The 22,633-nt window shown below is 45.0% G+C and overlaps 1 protein-coding gene across 4 annotated transcripts in view; it reads right to left on the reverse strand.

Annotated features, from left to right (window-relative positions):
- PI4KA (phosphatidylinositol 4-kinase alpha) overlaps positions 1-22,633 on the reverse strand; it is a 149,392-nt gene that overhangs the window by 118,699 nt on the left and 8,060 nt on the right. For 2 of the 4 annotated variants that reach the window (XM_077293431.1, XM_077293429.1), the window contains exons 2-5: positions 17,388-17,504; positions 17,022-17,115; positions 11,354-11,442; positions 10,870-10,942 (exon numbers count right to left, since the gene is read on the reverse strand). In XM_077293431.1, the coding sequence (XP_077149546.1) occupies positions 10,870-10,942; positions 11,354-11,442; positions 17,022-17,115; positions 17,388-17,504 (373 nt within the window). Of the gene's footprint in view, positions 1-10,869; positions 10,943-11,353; positions 11,446-17,021; positions 17,116-17,387; positions 17,505-22,633 lie in introns of all 4 variants that reach the window. The other 2 variants (XM_077293430.1, XM_077293428.1) reach the window with 1 other exon arrangement.

A 22,633-nucleotide genomic window follows, 5' to 3' on the forward strand; every position in this document is an offset into this window, starting at 1 on the left:
TAGGGTGGGAAACAGGAAAATCCAAGGATTAAATGGGCTCAGGTCGGTCGGTGGAAAACCGCCGCCTGCAGCACTTTCCTTCACAGGCCTGCATCAGACGAGGCATGGGTATGAACCCCGCAAAAAACTCACAAAAGAGGTAAAGATGACCAGGTTGCGGTCTTGCAAAGCAAAAACCTGGTAATGAAAAACCTAGGAGGCCCCCACCGCAGAGCGGAGTGAGCCTTCACCCCCAGAAGAGCCTGCACCGCCAGAAGACACTGTTTGTCCTGACGCGGAATACCTCACGTCAATAGTGAAATTAGAAGCTAGGAGCCCATTAAGGTAACTTTCAGAGATGATGAACAGGGCATCAGATTGGCGAAAGGGAGCAGCCCTTGAAAAGTAGACTCGGAGAGCCGTGACAGGATCCAGCTTGTAGAGGGACGTCTCCAGGGGATGACCTGGAGAAACACAGAAGGAAGGACAAAGTCTTCATTAATGAGAAATGAAAAGGCCACCTCGGGTAGAAAAGGAGGAACAGGCCTGAGAACTACCTTGTCCTGATATAGAATCAGGGGCGGGGAATGGCAGGACAATGCCGCTAACTCAGAAACTCTCCTAGACGTTATTTAACTAAGAAGACAACTGTCCCAGACAAGAGAAAAAATGTGATGTCTTGAACGGACTCAACAGTGGCGCGCTGCAGCGCGTAAAAGACGAAGGATAAAAAAAACCATGGATCTATTGGAAGACAATAAGGAGGCGCCAGGTGGGCCACACCTTGAAGAAAACCGAGAATGAAAGGAAGAGAAAAAGGACATGGGTACCAACCCCAGTCCATACTCCACTAGAAGAAGGCTTTTCAGTATTTGTAGTAGATACACCAGGATTCTGGTTTCTTGGCCCCAATCATGGCCTGAATGACCAGATGGGAAAAAACCAGCCTCCCTAGGACTATGGCCTCAACGGCCATGAGGTTAAACTCAGAGACTATGAACTCTGGAGAAAGAGGGAACCTTGAGAGAGGGAGGATCTGGACGGCCTGGACCTGGAAGCTTCCAGGAGACGTCCATGAACATGTTCACCAGGGCCTTCTTGGCCAGTTGGATGCTATCAGGAATATAGGGATCCCTTCTTCCTTTATCCTTTTCACGACTCTCGAGACAAGGGGAAAGACGGAAAAGTATAAGGCAGTTGGAATTGTGACCACGATATTACTAGGGCATCTAAATAGGTGGGTAGCTGGTCCCAGGACCTGGCTACGAACCAAGGAACCTCGTGGTTTATCCGAGACGCCATGAGGCAGACGTCCAGAGAGCCCTATTTCAGCATATTTGGATGAAGACGGGGAGCTGAGCAAGTACCCGCCCAAGCGGGACCCTGATGGCTCAGAAAATCGGTTGTCAGATTTTCTACTGTCGGAAAGTGCACAGCTGATATGGCAGAAACGTGACTTTCTGCCCATACCTCTAACTTAACCTGTTTGCTGCGAGTTCCGCCTTGACGATTTATGTAAGCCTCGGTCGTGGCGTTATCCGACTGTGTGGAGACTGGCTGGCTCGGAAAGGGAGAATGCCAGTGGTAAAGAGCAAAGAAAATTGCCCTGATCTCCAGGAGATTGACATTCCAGTGGCCCTGCGCTGTGTGACGAAGAAATAAAGGCTCCCCAAATGAGGAGACTGGCGTCGGTGGTGAAGACCTGCCACCAGAGAGGAAGGAAGGACTTCCTTTATAGGACTGATGCCGACAGCGTCACCAGGTGAAGGACTGCCTCACCTTGAGAGGTAGAAGCACGGGATCATCCGCGGAGACTACCAGAGGGCCAACTGAAGTGGAGGGGCATGGAACTGGGCAAAAGGAACGGCTTCCGTGGCGACAATCCCTTTCCCCTAGAACTCATATGCAGGACTGTATCAGAGAGAAGCTGGTCGCTTTAGAGTACGGAACCCTTGGCACAGTAATGAAAACCTTCTCCTTTGGAAAGAAGACACGGGCTTGGGTCATGTCGCACCTTATACCTAGAATACCCAGGTTCTGAGCAAAGGTGAGGGAGAACTTCTCTCTGTTTATAATCTAGCTGAGATGGACCAGGATATCGAGAGTAAACTGAAGACTCTGGTTGCAGTCTCGGCGGAACGGCTCCTTGAACAGAAGATCGTTTAAGTAGGGAAATATGAAAAAACCCCTTGGAGAGAAGGATATCCCTGACCGCTGCCATGACGTGAATAGTCGGGGAGCAGAGGCTAGGTCGAAAGGAAGGGCCAAGAACTGATAAACACCCTCCTGGATCGTAGACCATAGCTGAAAAGACAGAACCGAACGTCTTAGGTACACCGCTTGAGGTCCAAAAAGGGTGGGAGCGGTCCATCTAAAGGAATAGAGTAGAACCCTGAAAACCGTACGTTCCTGGGAAAGGGTACGATCACTCCTGTGTGTGGTAGGTAAAGGACAGCCTGAAGAAGTCCTGGAGCCTGCGATATATGTCTTGGCGAGCGAAAACAGAAGGAAACTTCTTCCTGGAGAAGAAGAAAGGTCAATTTTGTAGCCGAAAGTCGCTATCTCTCTCGAGATTGAAGCAACCTTTCCTATTAAAAGGACATTTAGACATGGACCGGGAAAGCAAGGTGCTTTTCCTGTCGGTGGCATCCGAAATTATTTGATCCAGCCTGGATCCAAAAGGACTAGAACTTTGGAAGGCAAAGCCAGTGAGGCCAGAGAATGCGGCATATAGCAACGATGTTGCTGGCAGCCGAGGCGGCTATCTCTCTTAAGAATGAAGCAACCTTTTCCTATTAAAAGGACATTTAAACTTGGACCAGGAAAGCGAGGTGCTTTTCCCGCTGGTGGCATCCGAAAATATTTGACCCAGTTCGGATCCAAAAGGTCTACAGCCTTGGAAAGCAAAGCTAGTGAAACCAGAGAGTGCGGCGTATAACAAGGATGTTGCTGGTAGCCGTGGCGGATGAACCAGCTGCATCAAAAGGGAGCGATCACGAGAGATATGCCGGCATGGCAATCTGATCTGCCAGATCTGGCTGACTTAGCCAAGGATTCAATCTGTCCGTCTGAAGAATCCGTAAGCGATTCACTGATCAGTAAAGATAAGGCTGTCTTGGAGGACAGGCGAGAAGCCGGCGGATCCACATTAGGGATTGTGTAGCATCTTCCTACCCAGGAAGCACTTTTCAGGGTGTTCCCAGTGTTTAGACATAATCATGACAACTTCCCTGTGATTAGGGAAAACTCCGGGAAGGACATTTTACCCATTTGAAATAACGGAGTGCTCCTGAGCAGGTGCCTCGTCCTTCCTTAGGTTCAGAATTTTGGTAATCTGCCAAGATGAGGCTATTGAGCATATCTTGCATCTTCCAGGTCTGGTCTGTACCGAACTCAGACTGAGACTGGGAATCCATATCCGACCCAAAAGCCGCCTCCGAGGAGGGGCATGGGATGAGGAGAGCCTCCAGGAGAAGGTAGAGGGGCCCGCAGGTTCCTTTCCTTTATAACCGATTTGTCCCTGTGAAGGTCGCGGTCAGGTGCGTGCGAATCACCGTGAGAGGTGTTCGGAACACTGGTGGCAGAAGACGAATGTAGATGTCGTTCCAGGACCTGGACCAGGGACTGTGGTACTTTAGTCAAATCTGAGACCGACTGTGACTGCAACAGCCCACTCCGGAGGGAGGGGAGTGCTCTCGTCCCGGGCGTTGGAGGGTTTCTCTGAATGCCACTTCTGTTTTACAGATGGCACAGGCATCACGGATTATAGGGACAGGAATGGGCCTCCCTGAGATTGGGCATAAGTGATAGACTAGGGCTAAAGCTAGAGAGCGCGCCAAGCCCTTATGAAGAGAGAAATTAACCAGCCTGGGCTGGTCCTACCTGATAACAGAGACGGCGCTGTCCTGCTCAGGCTGCAGTGTCCTCCAGATCCAGTGTGGACGCCTGTTGTGCCCTTTGGAAGACGATGGTGATTGCACAAATCTTCATACGGTTTCGAATCTTCCCACACCTTGCAGACAGAGACACACTATGTCCCCCCCTGCGGGGGGCGTGTCTCGGGAGAAAGGGATAGAGAAAAAGACACACTCTACACTGTGTTCCAAATTATTATGCAAATTGGATTTAAGTGTCATAAAGATGTAATTGTTTTGTTTTTCAAATAAATTCGTGGATGGTATTCTGTCTCAAGGCTCAATGGATCACTGAAATCAATCTTAAACACATGTGATAATTGGTTTTCCAGGTGATTCTAATTAAAGGAAAACTACTTAAAAATGATGTTCCATATTATTAAACAGTTTTCAAGTAACATGGGAAAGAAAAAGGATCTCTCTGCTGCTGAAAAGCATCAAATAGTGCAATGCCTTGGTGAAGGGATGAAAACAGAAGAAATTTCCCGAAAACTTAAGCGTGATCATCGTACTGTTAAGAGATTTGTGGCTGTATCTGAGCACAAATGTGTTTGTGCTGATAAAGGCATAATGAGGAAGATTTCTGCCAGGCAAGTTCATCGGATTAAGAGAGCAGCTGCTAAAAAGCCATTACAAAGCAGCAAACAGATATTTGAAGCTGCTGGTGCCTCTGGAGTCCCTCGAACCTCAAGGTGTAGGCTCCTTCAAAGGCTTGCTGTGGTGCACAAACCTACTATTCGGCCACCCCTAAACAGTGTTCACAAGCAGAAATGGTTGTATTGGGCCCACACATACATGAAGACTAATTTCCAAACAGTCTTGTTTACTGATAAGTGTTGAGCAACCCTGGATGGTCCAGATGAATGGAGTAGTGGATGGTTGGTGGATGGCCACCATGTCCCAACAAGGCTGCAACATCAGCAAGGAGGTGGAGGAGTCATGTTTTGGGCCGGAATCATGGAGAAACAGCTGGTAGGGCCCTTTAAGGTTCCTGAAGGTGTGAAAATGACCTCTGCAAAGTATATAGAGTTTCTGACTGACAACTTTCCTCCATGGTATAAAAAGCAGAAATGTGCCTACAGGAGCAAAATCATCTTCATGCATGACAATGCACCATCTCATGCTGCAAAGAATACCTCTGAGTCATTGGCTGATATGGGCATAAAAGGAGATAAACTCATGGTGTGGCCACCATCTTCCCCTGACCACAACCCTATAGAGAACCTTTGGAGTATCATCAAGCAAAAGATCTATGAGGGTGGGAGGCAGTTCACATCAAAACAGCAGCTCTGGGAGGCTATTCCAACTTCATGCAAAGAAATACAAGCAGAAACTCTCCAAAAACTCACAAGTTCAATGGATGCAAGAATTGTGAAGGTGATATCAAAGAAGGGTTCCTATGTTAACATGTAACTTGGCCTGTTAGGATGTTTTGGCTTTAAATAGCTTTTTTGTTCACTGAATGTGACCTCCTAATGCTGCAAATTCCACAAATGAGCATTTTCAGTTCTTTAAAACATATCAAATGTTTAGAAATTCTACTGTGCCTAATAATTTGGAACAGTGCATTTTAAGTTTTTATTCATTTTGGAGATTATACTGTTATCATTGGGAGGTTTCTTCAATAAAATTCGATGTATACTCTAACGGGTGATGACTTTTATTAGACTGACTGTCATTTGCAACAACCATTTAGGAAAATCCGATAAAAATGTAATTTGCATAATAATTTGGAACATAGTGTATCGTAGGCCAGGAGACAGGGCCTCAGCGTACGGCGTGCCCTAGTTAGCCGAGAGTCCAGTAAGAGGGCGTGGCTAAGCGGAGGGCGACCGCTTATTGGCCGGGAACCCAGTAATTGGGCGTGGCTACACAGAGTCCGGGAGAAGGCTCCAAAGCCGGGGGCTAAATTAACAGAGGACATGTAATTATGCGAAGCCTCGGCGCCCGCAATGACAGGACCGGAAAATGGCATTAACCAAAGTCCAAGTCCGGTATGAAAGTTGGCCACGTCTGACGGTATCAGGTAATAGGGGCCCAAAGCCGGGGGCTAAATTAACGGAGGACATGGACTTATGTGAAATCTCGGCACCCACAGTGACAGGGCCGGAAACGGCATTAACGAAGGTCCTAGTCAGGAGTCCTTCCTATTGGCTGTGCCGCCAGAGGAGTGCACCGGGCAGGGAGAGGAGGCCCCTTCATAGGGAGAATAATCCGCGATAAATACGCGCACTTAATGCAGGGGGGGGGGCGTTAACGAAGAAAAGATGGCCGATGTCGTTCAGTGACGTCATGTTCTGTGCAGCGTTCTCGCGGGTAAACGATGAGGCAGGCGGGGATAGAGAAAGGGACATACCTGTAAAAAGTGAGTCCCGAATCCCTCTTCACTGACGAAGATCACATCAGGAGCCCTCAGGGTGGGTGAGGGTCACTGGAAACCGGGATGCTCCTTCCGACACCATCTCCGGACGGTGCAGAAGACGGCATCAACCCCTTACAAGAAGGGGGGAGGTCACCGCTGGTGACCACCGTCTTCCTCTCAGCCCTCTCCGAGGAGAGGGGTGAGGAGGGGAAAAGGCAAGGACTGGCCACCAGTAATCACCCTGAAACACCCGTAAAGGTGACAGGGGATAAAGTCCAGCCTGCGGGTCCGAGAGTGGGCGATACCACACTGCTCTCTCGGTCGCATAAGTGTGGGAAAACAGGGTGAGACATTACACCCTGTTACCCTGAAGCTGAAAAACCTGAAAGACAAAGGGAAAAGATTAATAAAACACAACAGGTGACGTCTGCGTCCTACAGACACTAAGCTTAAACTGAGGTACTTTGTGCCGATCGGTGGGTGTATACTGCGGAGGAGGAGGAGCTAGCTTCCTTTTTTTGTATAGTGTCAGCCTTCTAGCGACAGCAGCATACACCCACGGTTACCTGTGTCCCCCAATGAAGCGATAAAGAAAAGTTAACATTTTCAATAACTTAAATAAACTACAGGAAGTTTCTCTTCCAGTAGATTCAACAGCGAGTCAATGCTGGAGCTCCACTACTCCTTCACTTGTACTAGACTGCCCAGCAACATCCCAACGATAGTGACTGTGCCTGGTACAGCAGGGCAACCATATTGAACCTTGTCGCTTCTATGGGCAGAGCTGCAGTATAGCCACATTAGTCTGGGTGTCGCTGGGCCGGTGAATACAGGGAAGAGGAAAGGACATCCCAGGAAACGCCGCAGCCAGGATCAGACAATGTGGTCCGGATCTCTCACCAAATGCGGTCGCGGAGGGTGTGACCGCAAAAAAGCGAGTGCGGGAGTGGTGCCCGCCGACGCCAGCGTCTATTCAGCTGGATGTGCATCAGAGAACACACACGTATTAAAATATATTGTGGAGCAGAGAACCGCTAGCTCCGTACACTGTCAAAAGCAGGTAGATAGCATGACAATCAATCTTTCATTTGTAAATATCTGAAACATTCAGAAAAAGGGAGCGCTTCTCTTTCAGAATCTGAAGAGAGACAAGGCCTTAAGTAGACAAGAACTGATGAGCTTTCTGAAAACCAATTGTCCCACCACCACAAAAAAGAAGCATGCAACGCCTGGGAAGGCCTCGTTATACCATAGAGCAGCGTTCCTCAATGCCAGATGTCAAGAGCCAACAGATAATTTTCCAGGATTTCCTTAGTATGGTGCACATGATGGAATTATCACCTGGGGAATACTAAGGAAATCCTGAAAACATGATCCCTTTTTCTGAATATTTCAGATCTTTATAAATTAAAGATGGGTTGTCGCGCTATCTACCTGCTTTTGACAGTGTAGGGATGCGGCCATAAAGAAGAAAAACAAAAATGCCAAAGTAATTAAAGACAGATGCATAAATAGATATAAACAACCTTTTAGTGGAGACACCAAACATAGCACGTAACTAAAAAGAAAAACAAAACATGGTAGACAGACAATTTAAAAGATTTTAAAAAAAGCAGGGGAAGCAGGCCATCACACACATTTTGTAACATGATCTAGGAGTGTAACAATAACGGGGTATAAATATTCCCAAATTTATAGAGTACACTGTCAGATTATCAAAAAATAATTTGTGCCAAATAAAGTGCAGTACATTTAAGTGTAATGTTATTCATCCATTAATAAGGTGCTTTCATTTGTAATACTGGCCGTGAAAAATCTCCATATACCGTATTTTTCGGACTACAAGACGCACTTTTTCCCCCCCAAAAAAGGGGGGAAAATAGGGGGTGCTGTGGTGAATTCTGCTCTTGGGCTCCCTCCGGTGGTTGTAAGTGGTAGCGCTGCTGTCTCTGAATCGCAGCATTTATCAGGTGTGTTCACTTTTTGCAATTTTGACTGGGCTATTTAGTCTTGCTTCACCCTTTAGTCAGTGCCAGTTGTCCATTGTTCCTGGAGGATTCACATCCCTGCCTGGTCTCTTCTGCTTTGCAGTTCATTTCAACAAAGATAAGTTCTGGCCTTGATTTTTGCTGTCCACATGCTGTGGCCTTATTGTTCAGTTCTTTTCCATGTTTTTGTCTTGTCCAGCTTGGTCTGTATAAGGATTTGTTTAGCCAAGCTGGTATCTCTGGAGATGCAGATATACCCTCCATATCTTTAGTTAGCTGTGGAGATTTTGTATTTTCTGTGGTGGATATTTTCTAGTGTTTTAATACTGACCGCATAGTACTCTGTCCTATCCTTTCTATTTAGCTAGAAGTGGCCTCCTTTGCTAAATTCTCATTTCAGTCTGTGTATGTTTTTTCCCTCTCCTCTCACAGTCAATATTTGTGGGGGGCTGTCTATCCTTTGGGGATTTTCTCTGAGGCAAGATAGTTTTCCCTTTTCTATCTCTAGGGGTAATTAGTCCTCCGGCTGTGTCGAGATGTCTAGGGAGCGCTAGGTACATTCCACGGCTACTTCTAGTTGCGGTGTTAAGTTCAGGGTCTGCGGTCAGTACAGGTACCACCTTCTCCAGAGTACATCTCATGCTGCTCTTAGGCCACCAGATCATAACAGGGTGCGTCTAATAGTCGTAATGCAGGCTTACCCGCAGTGGTGTGGTGGCGGCGGCAGAGGTGCGGCGGCAGAAGTGCGGGGATGAGGAGGCACAGTGAGCGGGGTCCCTTTCACCGGTGAGATGATGCTGCAGCCCGGTAAGCAGCAGAGCCGGGTGAATCATGTTGTTATCGGTGGTGGCGGCCATCTTCCTGAGGCTGCGCGTGCGCAGATGGAGTGCTCTGCTTCCCGGGGCTTCAGGAAAATGGCCGCGGGAGGCCGCGTGTGCGCAGATGGAGATCGCGGTGGCCATTTTCCTGAAGCCGAGTTTGCAGATTTAGATCTTGGCTTCAGGAAAATGGCCGCCGCAATCTCCATCTGCACACGCGCGGCCATTTTCTTGAAGCCCTGGGAAGCAGAGCACTCCATCTGCGCACGCGTGGCCTCAGGAAGATGGCCGCCACCACAGATAACAACATGATTCACCCGGCTCTGCTGCTTACCGGGCTGCTGCATCATCTCACCGGTGAAAGGGACCCCGCTCACTGCGCCTCCTCATCCCCGCACCTCTGCCGCCGCACCTCACCGGTGAAAGGGACCCCGCTCACGCCGGGCTGCTGCATCATCTCACCGGAGAAAGGGACCCCGCTCACTGCGCCTCCTCATCCCCGCACCTCTGCCGCCGCTGCACCTCTGTCGGTAACCACTGCTGCAACCCCCCCATGGACACCAGGCCGTGGCGTCGCCCACCTAAGCAGGAAGGGACCCTGCTCAGGTGCACGCCGTACCGCATCACCCCACCTCTGCCTCCTGTGACCCTGCTCTGCCACCGCCAGCCCTCATGTAAGATACTGTAAATTCGGACAATAAGACGGACCCCCATCTTATAAAAAAATGTTTTTTTCTGCAATTTTCACCCCAAATTTGGGGTGCGTCTTATGGTCCGGTGCGTCTTATAGTCCGAAAAATACGGTAGGTAAGAAAGATATACATACTAACCAGGATTCATGCGGTGTGTGTTGACACCGCTGCCCCACACTCCAACGCGCGTTTCACACGTTGCTTTGTCAGGGACTCGATTGTCAGATCATGCAGCTACAATCCTTTTTCATTTGATGGATGATCATATCACTTTATTTTTACACTGCCTAAAGCAGGGGTGGGGAACCTCAGGCCCCAGGGCCATTTACAGCCCTCGATGACCTTTTATCCGGCCCCCGGGCAGATTCTCAAGGACCCCATTCTTGGGCAGGGAGCTGTATTTTGATTACCACCAGCTCATTAATTTCTTCTTGCTCTGTTAGCACACACACATGCAGTGTTCACTACTGAACATTGAAGGGCATGCAATGAAAGATTACGTCCTCACACCAGGGCCAGAGTCAGGATGTACTTTGTGGGTGGAGTTTGTGCGGCCCCTGAAGGATGGTATAAATATCTATATGACCCTTGGCAGAAAAAAAGATTCCCCACCCCTGGCCTAAAGTAACTTGGTAACTGTATGCTTTTGTGACACAGATATGGCAGGCACCTTGATATCTATAATGTACGCTCACATTACATAAGGACTTGGTTTCCTTGCATTGGGGACTTTTCCTATATTCTATCTTCTGGCCATGTTGGAGTTAGATTGGAGGTTATAGTGAATTGGGTTTACTATATTCTCAATTACTTTCCTTTATATCTAATCAGGTTTCCTTTTTTGCCATTTCTGTATGTTCTATACTTATTGTGGGTTTTCAAGAATGAATGCATACAGTAAATGCGGAGAATAAATTTAGGCAATAACGTTTAGATTTAATTTGAATTGGCATGTTTTGTACCTATTTGGGTGCGCTGGTAAAATACTCCATCTTCTTACTCTTTGTTCTTTAATAATATACACACTCCAAAAACAAGACTTACATCAAAACCAAAGTGAATACCTAAGATTAAATAGCACATTAGATTTGTAAAGCCTCGAGCCAAAGAGCTTACCTTTGTCCTGGATCTGTGGAGACTGGCACAATCCAAGCAGACATTGCATCACATCTAGGATTGTCTCCAATATCTGAGGACACAAACACAAACAACTGTCGGATAAGGAGCAGATATAAAATAGAATTCAAGAAATTATCTGAGGAGAGGTCTAGTTGTTTAAAAAAAAAAACTATCAACTTTCATGTTATTTGGAAAAATTTTCAACTATAGCACAGTCAATGCCTGAGTTTTCCTGTAGTGGGAAATTTTATAAATACTAAGTTTGCAACTATTAATCACCAAAACTCATAAGCGAACATTGAGATGAGGCCCATAATTACTAGAATTCCATGCCGTCTATAGACGGACACCGGATTTGAAGTGCCCTCACTAGCCTGACAGAACGTCCAACCCTTTGAATCCAGAACCAAATGCTCCAGGTCCAACACCTATAACAATAATTCTTATCACAGCGGGACTCCAGGTCTAACGAGATTCTCACCTGTCCTCTGAAGGTCACATCTCTGTGAGCAAATTCTGAGAGTAAAGTCACAAGGCAGAAGCTGAATGTCTCTGCCACCGGCAGCATGCCTGCTATGGAGTAAGCAGAAGAGCATTAATTGGTTATTCCCATCATCATAGTTACAATTGCTAAATTCTTGTAAAAAATAAGCAATTTGAAGTGTTCTTCTTATTAAAAATGCTATCAGCTCTCAAGAAAAGAGGGATTGTTATCGTTATGGCTTTCTGCTCGCTGTCTAGGATACTGGCCACCTCTGCAGAGTATCAGTGATGGCAAATCTCCTATAAAGATGGTGCAGCGCTTACAAACTCTTTCCAACAGAGCTTGTAAGCACAGCTCTAGACCTGGACGGATCAATGAAACTGGCAGCGTCGGTGCCACTGGACTCTTCCGATGCTTTAGAGGCAAAGCTGCCTCACACAGCAGCTGTGACAAAATAAAAAACACAGTCACAAAACATTGCAAGTACTAAGAGGGATTGGTGCACAGGACAGAGGACCCAACGTACGTTTCGCTTTATATGACTACTTCCTCGGGGTATGTCATACCTGTGTGACTATGTTTTTGACTGTACATTTTATTCTTATTGGCATTTTCATATAAAGTAGCAATTTTATGGTTAACAACCTTTTGGTTTATGTTTACAATGGAGACACTTTTTTATTAACTAAATTTTTATTAGAAATTGTACAATTGTATAACAAATGGACAAACATCCAGACATATAATAACAATCCAAAGCATGTGGAGATTGCATTGAAGGAGTTTTATAATGTCAGGTCAACGTGAGACCCAAAACTAGGAGATTAGAAAAAAAAAATTCCTTCACCTTATCCTGGATAGAAAAATACTACAGAGATGTATTTTTCTATCCTGCAATATAGTCTAATTTCTATGCCTCGCTATTCCAAATGCACCAGCACTATGATTTACCGTTTTTTTTTTGTTTTGTTTGCTCCAACATATTGAATTGCACTAGCACGTCTTTTTAATTGTCCCATAAATTAACTACTATAACTCTGATTGACCACTAGGGGTCAGTAACATGTGTGGTGAGTGTTATTGCACAGGCATCGCTGCATGTTTTTCACCCTATTTTAGTATTATGTTTTAATATATTCCTGTGTCTCTAACTCCGTTTATACTGCCATATATAACCGCATATACCTTCTTGCTGGTATGTCTTATATGGACTATTTTTAACCCCTTCATGACTTTGGGATTTTCCATTTTTCCGTGTTCGTTTTTCGCTCCCCTCTTTCCCAGAGCCATAACTTTTTTATTTTTCTGTCAGTATGGCGATGTGAGGGCTTATTTTTGCGGGACGAGTTGTACTTTTGAATGACATCATTGGTTTTAGCATGTCGTGTACTAGAAAACGGGAAAAAAATTCCAAGTGCAGTGAAATTGCAAAAAAAGTGCAGTCCCACACTGGTTTTTTGTTTGTCTTTTTTGCTAGGTTCACTAAATGCTAAAACTGACCTGCCACTATGATTCTCCAGGTCAGTACGAATTCATAGACACCTAACATGTCTAGGTTATTTTTTTATCTAAGTGGTGAAAAAGAATTCCAAACTTTGCTTAAAAAAAAAAAAAAATTGCGCCATTTTCCGATACTCGTAGCGTCTCCATTTTTCATGATCTTGGGTCGGTTGAGGGCTTATTTTTTGCGTGCCGAGCTGGTGTTTTTACTGATACCATTTCGGTGCAGATACGTTCTTTTGATCGCCCGTTATTGCATTTTAATGCAATGTCGCAGCGACCAAAAAAACGTAATTCTGGCGTTTCAAATTTTTTTCTCGCTACGCTGTTTAGCGATCAGGTTAATGCTTTTCTTTTATTGATAGATCGGGCGCTTCTGAATGTGGCGATAACAAATATGTGTAGGTTTGATTTTTTTTTTTTGATTTATTTTGATTGGGGCAAAAGGGGGGTGATTTAAACTTTTATATTTTTTTCACATTTTTTTTTTTTTTTTACTTTTGCCATGCTTCTATAGCCTCCATGGGAGGCTAGAAGCTGGCACAACGCGATCGGCTCTGCTACATAACAGCGATCATCAGATCGCTGCTATGCAGCAGAAATGCAGGTGTGCTATGAGCGCCGACCACAGGGTGGCGCTCACAGCTACCGGCGATCAGTAACCATAGAGGTCTCAAGGACCTCTATGGTTACAATGCAGAAGCATCGCTGACCCCCGATCATGTGACGGGGGTCGGCAATGCGCTCATTTTCGGCCGCCCGGCCGGAAGCGCCGGTTAAATGCCGCTGTCTGCGTTTGACAGCGGCATTTAACTAGTTAATAGCGGCAGGTGAAACGCGATTTCACCCTCCGCTATTGCTGGCACATGTCAGCTGTTCAAAACAGCTGACATGTCCCGGCTTTGATGCGGGCTCACCGCCGGAGCCCGCATCAAAGCGGGGCTTCTGACCTCGGACGTACTATCCCGTCTGAGGTCAGAAAGGGGTTAACATTGGGTACGCAGGGACATGCGTTGTATGTGAATGCATCTGCATGTGGCATTTTGACATGCCCGCCAACCGGATGGGAACGCAACTTTTTGCGCTCCCATGCGGTCGGCGGTTACGTAAAAACGCCGCATGCAGATGCATCCGCATACAACGCATGTCCCTGCGTACCCAATGTTAAAGAAAGGTATGCAGGACGCAGGCGGAAGTAGGCGGAGCGTAGGTGGAGTTTAAGGGAGGATGTACGCAGCCATACACAGACCAGCCAAACGCAAGTGTGAAACCAGCCCAAGTTTGGTCTTGGACAAGCTACTTGCCCAAGGCAGATTTAAGAAAACCAGGCATGGGCTTTCATTTTTGGAGCAAACTACAGGATGGAAGTGGTGCAGTTCGCTCCCCCGACGGGGTCTTCCAAGTGGCCCATGGCCACAGATTCCATTTAAAAACCCTGCAGCAAGGGTTGGGTGTTTCAGAGTTTGTTTAAAAAATGGCAGAGCATGTGGCTTCTGCAACATCAGGCTAGGTGTGCAGTTAACACCAAGCCGAGGGAAGCGAACGCCTGGCGTCCCCTCAGCGTGACACAGTGGTGCAGTCGCCCATGGCAACCGGTCTCGTATATGGACTGTTGTGACGGTTTTATGTCTTCTGGCCAATGTGAACATGTGTTTATGTGCTGCATGTGTACCAACTTAAGTCAGGCTCAATTTTTGTGTTTTTTTTTTGTATTATTGCAACTTGTTGCATCCCAGTGCGGGCGTGTCAAAAAGACGCATCCGCATACATCCGCATGTCCTGCGTACCCAATGTTAAAGATAGGTATGCAGGATGCATTCAGAAGTAGGCGGAGCTAAACGGAAGAAGCATGGTAGTGGGCGGAGCTTCAGGGAGGAAGTATGCAGCCATCTGCAAAGCCCCGGTATGCAAGTGTGAATTTAGCCTTACAGTAGGGTTTTTGCTCATTTTTTTCTCTTGTAGGTTTTATATGTTTTATGGCCAATGTGAACATGCATTTATGTGCTGCATGTGTACCAACTTAAGTCAGGCTTGTTTTGACGCCCCGGCTGTGATTCGGAGGATACCGTTGTTTTCCTTTTTGCAAGTTTCGTTTGGACATTAAAGACACTTTGCTTTGAACTTTCCTGTGGTCCCTGCCTATTTGTTGCACTGCACCAACCCCGCGGCACTACAGTGGCAATACTTCTTGTTAGATCTATGCAAGATGCAGCATCACAGCCAGCTGTGTAAAGGAGGTGCACAAGCTGTACAGCACCAATATATGGTTAACCAGAACTGACATGTTGGAAACACATAGAAAGGTACTGTCCCTGAGCCGAAGCTCTACCGCAGGAACAAGAGCAACTACACCAAAATTAGGGATCCTACAAAGAACAAGGGAGCAAAAGCCCTCAGAGAAAAAAGGAAATATGTAAAGTGAGACGAGACAATCAGTTATGATAAAGTACAAAAAATATCTTTATTAGTCACAACTCACTTAGGCTACTTTCACACTAGCGTCGGGCTCGGTCCGTCACAGTGCGTCGGGCCGAGGTTCCCGACGCTAGCGTTGTCTCCGCCGCACAACGGGGGCAGCGGATGCATTTTTCCATCGCATCTGCTGCCCCATTGTGAGGTGCGGGGAAGTGCGGGGAAGTGGGGGCGGAGTTCCGGCTGCGCATACGCGGTCGGAAAAAGCGGACCGTCGGGAGCAAAAAACGTTACATGTAACGTTTTTTGGTCCCGACGGTCCGCCACAACACGGCGCAACCGTCGCACGACGGTTGCGACGTGTGGCAATGCGTCGCAAATGTTAGTTAATGCTGAAAAAACGCATCCTGCAAGCACTTTTGCAGGATGCGTTTTTTCTGCAAAACGACACATTTGCGACGTATTGCAGTTAACGCTAGTGTGAAAGTAGCCTTACATAAATTAAACGGGCATATAGCCCAATTGTAACAAACAAGACGAGTATTACAATTGGGGGAGGGGGGACAGACCAAGCGTCACTATACACAAGAGACCTCCAAAGAACATGCAATGGTCACATATAAGACTTAAGCTGGACACAAAACACTGTGTACATATTTTTTTTAACTCCGCAGACAAAAGTGTGACCTAAACAAAGAGAAGTAACTAATAGAAATGTAAGAAATGTGCCCAAATCAAATGGAAATAGGGACCATATAAGCCTATAAGGGGTATAGATCATTCCCATGTTCTCAATAAGACCAGGGAAAAGAGGCTGCTGCTAACATTGCATGAAATGCTCAAGTGCTTAGCCATGTGGGAAGGAGGAGTCGAGTGGGAAGTGAACGCGGACCCCGACGCCCCAATATAGCAGAATTTTACAGTACTTATTGTGATCCTAATTTTTATTTTTTACATTTATAGTACAACATTATCTACCGTTGGCAGACTCCCATAAACAGCTGGAATAGATAGCAGTACGCTTTTCGAGATCGCACCAAATATAGATTTATTACTTTCTATTCCACAGTCTTGCCCTGCATTTATTCATCAGGGCTGACACAGAGCTGCCACCCGGGACTAAAGTGCACTGTAATTATATCTTGTGGTATCAGCCACCATGCTGCAATCTTTTTACTGCATAACTTATACTGGTAATCGTACAATACACTTGCTTTCATTAAACCTTATGTGTGAGTTCTATCCACATGTACTTTTTCTTTAGTCTTTCTCTTGTCCACATGTGCGACAGAGCACTAGATGAGGAAACACACTGTTGACTGTAAGCTGCCTGTCAAGTAGTGCCTAGTAGTGTAGCTGCTAGTGTGGGTACTGATACCAGCGGTGCCTGCAGATTGTTCAGTGGTTCTCTGTTTGCATCAGGGACACCCACTGCCAATGTAAATTGTGGCAATATTAGCCTGTCTCACCTTAAGTCGCTATAAAAACCATCATTATTTAGCAGGAGATCTTCCATTGTATGTTTCGCCTACTTGTTCTAGGCTTCTTCTAGGGGTCTAATCTATCTATCTATATTCAGAAAAAAACAGGCAGCACTCCCAAAAATTTTTTATATATATTAATAAAACCCCTGAACATGCAATGTAATAAACATGTATGGTTTTGTGAGGCTCTTAAGACCTATGAGAATGAGTGCCATTCGTTAATATAGTCATACAACCAATAAAGTAAGGTTTTGGGAGAATAAACATACCCTTGTTTTTTCGAGACGTGCTCTCCTCTATCCATAACACCTTTGGAAGTCCCCTCAGCAGTTTCAGCAGGTATGGTACAATATTCTCTTTGTGCTGAAAATAAACATAAATAAGAGCAATAAGCAAAAATTCAATTGTACACAAGTTCTTGGGTCTCAACATGGCCTCATGATTACAGTATGCAAATAGTTAATAACAAAATGGCAACCCCTATGTATATGCCCATTAAACGTACATGGAGTGCTGATCAAGTACTTCTATTCTGGCTGACTCATCAGTTTGTACAGGGTGCCAAGAGAAAATGTATGTAAATGATTAAATAAAATAATTAAAATAGCAATGTAAATGGTAATCTACACAATTACCTGAAGATCAGATTCAACCAGAAAAATTCCCAAAGCAATAAGTGCATCTCTGCGCCTCTCATCCAGTTGAAAAACTCCATGAAAATCAACAGGGCACATGCATAGCAACTTCTGCACCTATAGGAAGACAAATGAGAATCTTTGTATATCAAGTTGGACCCCAGAAAGAGACATATGTAAATGTAAATAAATAAACAATATATAGAAATTATAGAAATTAATTCAATATGACTAACGTGGTCTTTTGAATGCCAGTGTCAAAAGAGCAAGTATTTTCTCAGTTACTGGCAGCAAGGGTTAAAAGAGACACGAGCCAACTGGGTAGGTTGTGTGACAATGTCCTCCGCACATTTGCAGGTAAAGAAGGTTTCTATGCTGAATCTTGGGCTAGTTTCTTATTAGAAGCAGAAACCTGTAATTATCTGATCATGAGTGGTTCTAAAATTGTGTATAGCAGGCGGAAGAGGATCATTCTTAGATTGTCAAAAAACAAAGCAATATACAAAATGATATTTAATGGCTGCTTTCCTTCAACTGGTAAATGATTGTATATTTAGGTTCTGCTGAACTGCAAGAAAACAAAACATGTCAAATAAACAAATGACTTATGTGACTGAGGACCATGTCTGCAGGGCAGGATTCAGAAGTCTATACCAAAAAGGAACGTTTTTACCAGGAAAGCCAATCAAAATATATGGTATAGATAACATGAGAGAAAACCATATCTTGAAGCACTACTGAGTTCTAGAATTAAAGGGCTTTAGATCTTGAATGATGTGGACACCCTTGGGGGCTTTTTTCTTCACAAGGTTCAGTTCCCATGATGAATTTTTGATGCTGCATATTTTAATGCGTACAAAAAACAACAGTGTTTTACAGTTCCAGTCATGTAGATGAGGTTTACAGAAATCTCACATCCACTATACTTTTTTTCCTCTTTTAACGCTGAAGGTTGGTCGGGTGACGTTTACAGTGAAGCACGGCGGTGGCTGGGTGAAGACCACAGTGAAGCGCGGCGGTGGCTGGGTGAAGACCACAGTAAAGCACGGCGGTGGCTGGGTGAAGACCACAGTGAAGCACGGCGGTGGCTGGGTGAAGACCACAGTGAAGCACGGCGGTGGCTGGGTGAAGACCACAGTGAAGCACGGCGGTGGCTGGGTGAAGACCACAGTGAAGCACGGCGGTGGCTGGGTGAAGACCACAGTGAAGCACGGCGGTGGCTGGGTGAAGACCACAGTGAAGCACGGCGGTGGCTGGGTGAAGACCACAGTGAAGCACGGCGGTGGCTGGGTGAAGACCACAGTGAAGCACGGCGGTGGCTGGGTAAAGACCACAGTGAAGCACGGCGGTGGCTGGGTGAAGACTACAGTGAAGCATGGCGGTGGCTGGGTGAAGACTACAGTGAAGCATGGCGGTGGCTGGGTGAAGACTACAGTGAAGAATGACAGATTGTGGAGAGGCCGTCACAGCCTGCTGACTGGAACCCCACAGAAAATCTTTGGAAAGATTTGGAAAATGCAGTTGCAGAACCCATACCTAAGAATAAAGAATATTAGTGAACTTGAGGCCATCACTCATGATGAATGAATAAGACTCCTCAAGAATGCCATCAGAATCTGGTGTCTGGCTATGCATCACAGGTTGAATAATTCTGAGCCTGTATTAGTTATTAAAAGTGGCATTTCTTGTTGCATTTGGAAAAAACATTAGTTATATTAGGCTTCAAAATGTTCTTATTGGATTGGTTTATTGCAAACAGCAGAAGTTTGTAAATATTGCTAACATTTGCAATAAAATGTGAATAATTTTGATCGTAGCTGTATTTGCCCCTAAACACAATAGTTTGCAATAGGCCAAACCTAGCGATTTTGGCAGCACCACCTGACCTTCCCGACTCTTCACCAACAGATGATGTCGGGCAGTTTGCATACAAACAACTGATCCTCATGTTCTCAAGGTAGATGCAACTGTAACACCAACATATACAGGTGCTTCTCACAAAATTAGATCATCAAAAAGTTAATTTATTTCAGTTTAATACAAAAAGTGAAATTCATATATAGAGTCATTACAGAGTGATCTATTTCAAGTGTTTATTTCTGTTAATGTTGAGGATTATGGCTTACAGCCAATGAAAACCCAAAAGTCATTATCTCAGCAAATTAGATTAACAATAAACACCCGCAAAGGCTTCCTAAGCATTTAAAAAGGTCCCTTAGCCTGTTTCAGTAAGCTCCACAATCATGGGGAAGACTGCTGACTTGACAGATGTCCAGAAGGCAGTCATTGACACACTCCACAAGGAGGGTAAGCCACAAAAGGTTATTGCTAAAGAAGCTAGGTGTTCAGAATGCTGTACCCAAGCATATTAATGGAAAGTTGAGTGGAAGGAAAGTGTGATAGAAAAAGGTACACAAGCAACCGGAAAACCGCAGCCTTGAAAGGATTGTCAAGAAAAGGCCATTCAAAAATTTGGGATAGATTCACAAGGAGTGGACTGCTGCTTGAGTCATTGCTTCAAGAGCCACCAAACACAGATGTATCCAGAACATGAGCTACAAGTGTCGCATTCATTGTTTCAAGCTGCTCATGACCAATAGACAATGCCAGAAGCGTCTTACCTGGGCCAAAGAGAAAGGGAACTTGACTGTTGCTCAGTTGTCCAAGGTATTTTCAGATGAAAGTAAATTTTGCATTTCATTTGGAAATCAAGGTCCCAGAGTCTGGAGGAAGAGTGGAGAGGCCACAATACAAGCTGCTTGAGGTCTAGTGTGAAGTTTCCACAATCAGTAATGGTTTGGGGAGCCATGTAATCTGCTGGTGTAGGTCCACTGTGTTTTATCAAGACCAAAGTCAGTGCAGCCGCCTACCAGGAAATTTTAGAGCACTTCATGTCTCCCTCAAGCTTTTTGGACATGGAAATCTCATTCTCCAGCAGGACTTGGCACCTGTCCACACTGCCAAAAGTACCAATACCTGGTATAAAAACAACAGTATCACTGTGCTTGATTGGCCAGCAAAATCGTCTGACCTTAACCCCATAAAGAATCTATGGGGCATTGTCAACAGGAAGATGAGAGACACCAGACCCAACAATGCAGACGAGCTGAAGGCTGCTATTAAAGCAACCTGGGCTTCCATAACACCTCAGCAGTGCCACAGGCTGATCGCCTCCATGCCACACCGCATTGATGCAGTAATTGATGCAAAAGGAGTCCCAATCAAGTACTGAGTGCATTTACTGAACATACATTTCAGTAGACAGACATTTTGGATTTTAAAATCATTTTTAAAGTATTCTAATTTACTGAGATAACGACTTTTGGATTTTCATTGGCTGTAAGCCATAATATCAACAATAAACACTTGAAATAGATCACTTTGTTTGTAATGACTCTATATATGAGTTTCACTTTTAGTATTGAAAAATACTGAAATAAATTAACTTTTTGATGATATTCAATTTTGTGAGAAGCACCTGAATTTATGCCCTTTTGAACCTCATACTATTTAAAGCCTGGTAAATATGATATTTTAGGAAATCCCCACGAAATAAGGTAACTAGATTTTAAAGTCTCTTATTAAGAGACAAAGAATTGTTGGTATCCACAAAACAAACAGAATTATGAGTCTCTAAATTCCCAAGTAAATGTCTGCATTTCTTCAATTGTAGATAACATTCCAAGTGTTATAATGCTATCAAGGAGAAGTAGCGCACAAATAACAGGAGTCACCAAGAAGCAGAATCATGAAAATATCATAATACTTCAGATGTCCTACATAACTTGTCCTCACTTACTAGATTGTGTTCATCTATTCCTGATCAGACTAAATGACATTCTAATGGGATAAGATGGATGAGGGCAAAGACAAGACACACTTGTTTGGATATCACATCTCAGCATGGGAGCGTTCTACACCCACCAGATGCCGCAGTATGTGAAGGATCTGGGGCAGCAGGTACCGTATATTATATAACAGTAAGGCTGCCGTCACACTAGCAGTATTTGGTCAGGATTTTTCATCAGTATTTGTATGCCAAAACCAGGAGTGGGTGATAAATACAGAAGTGGAGCATATGTTTCTATTATACTTTTCCTCTAATTGTTCCACTCCTGGTTTTGGCTTACAAATACTGAGGTAAAATACTGACCAAATACTGCTAGTGTGACGGCAGCCTAAGAAGACAACGTCAACCATTATTCATCTTGGGAAATAGGATGCCCAGCGATATGTATTTAAACACCTCATAAGGCTATGTGCACACGTTGCGGATTTGACTGTGGAATTTTCTGTGCAGATTCTGCATTTCTTGGCAGAAAATGCAGGTCAGAATCTGTGCCTTTTTTTGGAATGTGCACACGTTGCAGATTTTTGTGCGGATATCTTCCTTTTTTTCCCCCTGCAGATTTCTATTATGGAATGGGTACAGAAACGCAGCAGTTCTGCACAAAGAATTGACATGGTCCTTTTTTGAATCTGCTGCGTTTTCCGCACAGATTTTTCCGCACCATTAGCACAGCATTTTTTTTGCCATTGATTTACAGTGTACTGTAAATCACTTGCAGATCTGCAGCGTTTCTGCGCAGAAAAAAAAGCTGCAGATTTGCAGGAAATCTGCAACGTGTGCACATAGCCTAATGCATGGCGGCGGATTCATTATTTTACTTCTGCCCTCAATAGATCAGATATTCTAATATTATAGCAACACTTTCCAGTACAATAATTTCTCCCTTGTACAAATGCCTACATTGCTAAAATCAACGCCGCCATGACAGCAACTGGGCACCGGGGTCTCCAAGTGAAGTGATCAGTTTTTTTTGATAAATGATAATGGTTAATATTTATAAAACTTCTTGAAAGTAACTGACACAAAGGGTTAGTGCACAGCATTGGGGTCCTGAACATTTTTACATGTCACAGTGACATGTCAGAGGCTGAGAGATGGACCTCTTCGACTTTGTTTGGCCAAGTCTTGGACATGTAAGCAGAACAAGGTATTGGCCCTCAGAAGTCCGTACGCTGCCAACAAGAGACTGACATAACCCATGTGCAGCCGATTTAACGGCACAAGGGCCTATCAGGAATGGGAGCCCAGCACGGGAGAGCTGCAGAAATAGGTATGCAGGTCACACTGCAAGTTTCTCACACAGGAACCTGCGGTAAACGCTACATTTTCTTCTGCACAAGAATGTTGATGGAGGGGGCTCCCAGCATCTGTCCGTGCACTTGAGATACCTTCATAC

This window comes from Ranitomeya variabilis, chromosome 1 (assembly GCF_051348905.1).
Source record: "Ranitomeya variabilis isolate aRanVar5 chromosome 1, aRanVar5.hap1, whole genome shotgun sequence".
Classification (NCBI taxonomy): Eukaryota; Metazoa; Chordata; class Amphibia; order Anura; family Dendrobatidae; genus Ranitomeya; species Ranitomeya variabilis.